Consider the following 5,988-nt stretch of genomic DNA (forward strand, 5'->3'; position numbering starts at 1 on the left):
TACAATTTAGGTGGCAGCCAGGTTTAGGGGAGTAAGTTGTATGTATAAATTTTGGAAATGATAACTATTGTCACTCAAATTTAGAGATGGGTATTAACTTGCACATTACACAAACAGCCATTAGCATACATCTAGCCTAATGATCCAAAAGAGTTTTTACAGGAATGAGAAGAAGTAAATGGTTATCTTTAACTGAGATAACTGAGAAAAGAAACTGTCCAGTGAGACATTCTGCATGCTGTATCAAAATCAAACCCTGAAACCTCTCATCCTTTTAGTCCCACTCCTCCATCCATCATTCAGGGTTTTGGCTATCACACTCTGAATCTCTGAGTTTTAAAATTGAAGAACACTTACTTCCTGCCAAGTGCATTTGGAGTACAGTCCCACTCAAGCATATCCCAGAACCGTCTTTGCATCACTGCACTGCTTTCAAGTCATAAGCAAAAGGGCCTCTCCAATGCATTTATATTCCAGATTCGTAACATTTATAGAAATTACCTGTAATAAGGATTCTAAAGGGTTTCTCCTAGTCTACTCATCATGCAAGAAAGATTTAAACAACTTCATCTTTACATCTATGTTTTGTATGCTTATGTCATGACTAGAGTCCATATTTTTCATGGTTCCAAGAACAATGCAGGGTAATCTGCATTTAGTAGTACATGGCCCGTAAGTTTACCACAACAACACTAATTTACTATCAATCCATAAAATTTTCACTGTCCTAATTAAAAAATGTAATAGACACATAGGAAAATCTCAGGAAGGAGGAACGGAACCAACTCCTCACATAGCAACATCACAAAAGGTAGTAAGTGAACTTGTTAAGGTGGGCTGTTTATCTTGGCTGACTCATGGGCATCAACAATAGAAACAACAACACCATGGTTCTGACCAGTCTCCAGGGCAGCTAGCTAACTGAAATGCAGATTTCAGCTGAAATAGAGATGCAGAAGAAAAGCACTTGTGTTAGAGAACATCTCAGCAATGCATTTTGTCACTCAAGTGTATATAACTCCATCCTGTTCTTTAGGTTGGCACAAGCTACAGATTTTAGTGTTATCAACCATTCCAAGAGGACTGACACCCTCTAAATATTTCACTCTTTCATGATAAACCCATGATTCTTTTCTGCCATTTCAGAAATAGGTGAGCAGCAGGACATTGCAGCTCAGGCAGTATCATTTACTTTCAACCTTTGCTGTAAAAGTACACAAGTTGCTGGGCTGCAGGGAAGATTTCTCACAGAAATCATTAGTTTGGTAGGCTCTGGAAGTCAGTAAAGATAATGAGGAGAAAGGCCCTACTGATATTGCTCATTTTGTCAGCATTACCCCAGTTCCTGTGAGGGCCACGAGTTGAGTTCAGATAAAAATATAAATGTTAAGAAATTTCTTTGGACCTTACCCAAATTACCAAACCTTTTAAGAACATGAGGAGGTCAAACAATATGAGAGGAAACACTTTTATTCAACCTCAGGCTGTTGCTCAGTCTGATATGCCTGAAAACACCTCCATGAGTTACCCATGGCATACTGGATCTTTCTCACTGGCCATCAAGTCCCAAAATACACTAAAACATACAAGGAAAAATAATAGCTGTTAAGCTGTATTTTCCAAGCTTCTAAAATAAACTCATTTTAAAAATCATATTGCTTTTAACTGGTTTGTCCAACTCCACCTTTTAGTAACCACACCAGAAGCACCAACCGAAAAGCAAATTCTTGCAAAGACTGATGTTATTTCCTCAGTTAATATTTATTTTGCATGTATCCATAAAAGTACTACATGGAAAGAGTGTGCACACACAAAAAAACTCCTGGCTTCATTTTCCTGCCAGCTATCAGACAGCATTGCTCATGCACAAATCTTTTGGTATTTAATATTCATAATGCAGAAGCATCTACTGATCCCAGTTAGGATCAAGAAATTTCATGAGATGTTGTACAAAACAAATATTATCACCATTCTGCCACAAAGAATTTATAGTTGGATAGATTGTCAGACTAACTGTTTCTGCACTGGTTGTTGTGTGAAAAATATTTCTTAATCTTATTCTAGTCACTTCTTAATGCAAATATGACACAATAGGTAGCTCTATGCAGTACTGCAGGACAATCTTGCAGCAAATGCAGGACAATGCTGTACTTCAGCAGCCACAGAGGCAGAACAGTTAGGGGTTTTTTTAATAGGGATTCTTAGTTTGGAGGGGGGCGGGAGGGGGCGGGGGGAAATGTTATATTTTCATTGATCTATTTTATTTCAATGGAAAGTTACATGATAGTATTAGTCAACCTGAATACACTTCAAAAGATAATTCTTTTTCAGTTCAAAAGAAAAGTTGGCTAATATTAACAGCAATATTAATTTTGACTGTCTTCCTAATGGAAATAATTTGACATTTGGTTTCAAAATGCAGCCATATTTTTGAGATGTGACCCTTCTCTAATACATATTTCCCCAAAGGAAAGGTGGTTTGCTTGTTCTTGGTTCACATAACACTTATTCTTAACCAATGACAAAAAGGGTTTTCTAGTTCAAGAAGTATGGGGGGGTGCAGGGTGGGAAATTTGAAAATCTTTATATGGCCCTGTTGGCCATGATCAACTTCTTGAATCCTTCTTGAGAGGCACGTGAAGAAATACAGTTTACCTTTAAGGCAAGTTTAGTATTTAAGCATTCTTTAGGAAACCTGCATTGCTGAGAGAGAACAGTTTTCCCAAGGCTGAGCAGAGAGCTAGACAGGATCAGAGCTCAGGAGTAATATTTCCCAGTCACATGCGACCACCAGCTCTCTTCTGTAGCCCACTAAAGGCCTCTGGCAACCTGAATTCCCCAAATGAGGCAGTAGAGGATGCTCCTTCAAATATCTCCTTGATGCCAAGGATGTTTCTATGGTAATTCTGCATTCAAAGTTACTGGTTCGTGCTGCATGAGAGGCTACACAAGGGCCCAAGGAAATGAATGAACCTATCTAAGGTTGTGCATACCCAGGGGGCTTCCATAATTTTGGGTGCGCAGAAATACAAAGACGGAATAATGACAATGTTGTGCTGCACTTCATTTGTTGAATTACTTCAATACCTTGCTCACAGATGTGTGCATGTGAATCTAATCAACCAAACTCCTCGTAGACAGCAAAGATTATTTTGAGAGATTATTCTGTTTCTGCTACAGAAAAAGAAACACCAGCCTTTCATAACCTCTTGAATACAGGGAGATGTGTGTGCATGCATACACCAACACACACACACCTCTCTCTGTATATGCACCAAGAAAAAGGTGAGAATAAAAATCTTCCTATATTATAGTACATAATTCTCTTAAAGACAGGATGATTAAAACCAGACCTGCCTTTTTATGCAGAAAAATCTTACAATACCTGTTTGATTTTTCATCTAAACAAATAGATAAAAAAAACCAAACCAAAACAAAAAAACCCAAACTGAAAACAACAACAAAAACCACCAAAAAACCCACCCCAAAACAAGAGGGGGAGAGGAAAGCTGGCATGATCAGAAATAAATATCCTTGCACACCCTTGAAATCCTAGAATAGGAAACTTTTCTGTATCTTTTCTTCTTGAATCATATTTTGCTTCCAATCCTAAAACAGGATATTCAACTATTCAATTTGCTGTTCAATAATAGTCACTTACATTGCCTTTTAAATGCGTACAAAAAAGTTGCATCTTTTTGTTTTCATTTTCCCTGCGTGTTTGTTGCATACTGACATCAAATTCCCTGCAGGCATCCTAACCTTGCAATTGGAGAAACAGCGCTCCAGGGTTTTCCACATGTCTAATACACCTGGATAAAAAGTGCTAATTGTCACCAACTTCCATTAAATGACAGCAGTAAGGCACAAAATATGCTTGATTTGCAGATGCTAGTGCCACTGGGAATTAACAGAGGATTAATAATTGTGCAGACCTTGAACATTCCCCTGGCACTGCCAGCCTGGTTTCCAATGCAACATCAGACTGCAAGGCCTTTCTTTTTAACTTACTTTCCTGAGGAAATCAGGCTTAGGCATTTGCACTCTTTACCTGTGTGTGTTTGGCTGTCCTATCTTCCCACAATAATTTCTGATTAATCTGAATAAGTTTTAAGGGAAGGTAGAGGTTGTAAACATACAGTGTCCTTAGCAGTTTTGCGAAAAAACAGGAAGCTAGCTAGGTGTAATCAAGCCTGAGCCTAAGGGTTTCAAATATCCTGGCCTTTTAAATTCAGGTCTTCTTGCAGACAAATAAACCCTAATTCTGTTCAAATTTTGTTTGGCTCTGAAAGTAGAAGGGAGATGTGGCATGCCACATATTCAGCACGCATCAACCTTGCATGCAGCCACCTTTACGGGTCAGGTGACAGACTAGGTTTCCAGTTTGTGGTATTTTTTCTTTGCACAAGCCTATCTTGCCGAAAGAAATCCTTTTTCACCTTGAGGCTTTGAATGGGCACCAGGAGTCAGCTCCTTGCACAGGTTCACCCTTGCTCTTTTTTCCTCCAGATAAATTCAGGGCCCAATGCTGTATCTTCTCTGCTCTTTTCTTGATCTGCTGCTGCTGTTTCCTCTCCATTCGGCGCACACGAGGACACCACCCCTATGGCATGCAAGCTTGCTGGGGGTTCTGGTGGCATTGCAAAGCTCAGTTCTGCAGGCAGTGACATGATTACGGCAAAGGTGAGGGCGAGGCTGAGCAAATGTGTTTCAACACTTCTTTCTTTGTATTTATCACTGTGCCATAGCATTCCTGCAGCCTGGCCTGCTGCTGCTCCAGCTGCCTGTGCAAACTCCTGATGGAGCGCAACAGCAGGAGCCGTCGGTACATAGCTAGCTGGAGCCTGTACTTCTCCTTTTCCTCCTTTTTCTTATTTTCTAAGGTCTCCATTACTGCTGTGGTCTTCGCCCCAGTCACACAGCCCAAACCGCCAGAGGCCATCCTGCCCTCGGCACCGCTCCCTGCCCGCCATGTGTCAGTCCCGACCCGTGCGGCCTCGCCGGCCTCACCAGGCAGCCCTGGGGCCTGCAGCACCCTGGAGCTCAAATTGCCATGGCACCAGGGGCTTCTGGCACGCAGGGAGGCAAGGTGCACAGGCAGCAGGTTATCGACTGCTGCAGGGCGTGAGGAGGAGCCTAAGAATGCATCTACAGCTGCCAGAGGGTGCTCAGCCAGCCCAGGGGCTGTCCTCTGTGCCTGGCCACCACTGGCCATCTCTGGGCCAGTCAGGGCTGTCAGCTGGGCCACTGCCCTGCTGGAGAGGACAGACAGTCTTTCTGGCACTGCTGAGCTTCCCTCGTCTTCATTAAGGCTGTCTAACCAGGGGCTGGCAGAGCAGCCGGGGGATGCTGATACAGCACCATGAGTCGGAAATCGGTCTTCATCATCGCTGCTGTTTTGGATCTCCTCTTCATCTCGTGACATTACAGCTGCTGTCTCAGCCATTTAATGCATGAGCTACAGAAACTTTCTGTGGACAAAGTGGAAGCAAAAGAATTTCATTTCCGCATACACACACGGAGAAGCCCAGTGCAGAGTGACATTTGAAGAAAGAACCTCTTTTTATATTTAAGCAATGGACCTATTACTGTTCTAATAAAGCACAACCCTTGGGTCACTTCAGGCCATTTCTTGTGATTTGCATTAGATGTTCTTCGAGACACAACATTAATCCAATAATAATTAAAATGATATACTGTACTATTAACATTCTCAAATCTTTAAAGGCAAGTGATCTATCCCTGCAGCACTGGCTGTGCTGACTAATTAAACAGAATACAGTTGTAAATGGGCATTGTAAGCACTTCTCTCATTTAAGAACACAGCTCTAACAAGTGTAGTTTGTAGAGATGGGTGAGTTATCAGGATTGATCAGCTTTAAAGGAAGGTGGAGGTACCACAAAGAGCAGGTTGTATTTAAATGCCCTCTCCAAGATTAATCTGTCTCCTACCAGTTTGTTTACAAGGCTGCCTTTCCCCTTCCTATT

The 5,988-nt window shown here is 41.6% G+C and overlaps 1 protein-coding gene across 1 annotated transcript; it reads right to left on the reverse strand.

Annotated features, from left to right (window-relative positions):
* Positions 1 to 4,443: 4,443 nt before the first annotated feature.
* Positions 4,444 to 5,446, reverse strand: LOC134562616 (uncharacterized). Its single transcript, XM_063420097.1, has one exon. The coding sequence runs from the start codon at positions 5,444 to 5,446 to the stop codon at positions 4,673 to 4,675; it is 774 nt and encodes a 257-aa protein (XP_063276167.1). The 3' UTR covers positions 4,444 to 4,672.
* Between the last annotated feature and the right edge of the window lie 542 nt (positions 5,447 to 5,988).

The sequence above is a fragment of the Prinia subflava genome, chromosome 1, assembly GCF_021018805.1.
Source record: "Prinia subflava isolate CZ2003 ecotype Zambia chromosome 1, Cam_Psub_1.2, whole genome shotgun sequence".
NCBI classification, from domain to species: domain Eukaryota; kingdom Metazoa; phylum Chordata; class Aves; order Passeriformes; family Cisticolidae; genus Prinia; species Prinia subflava.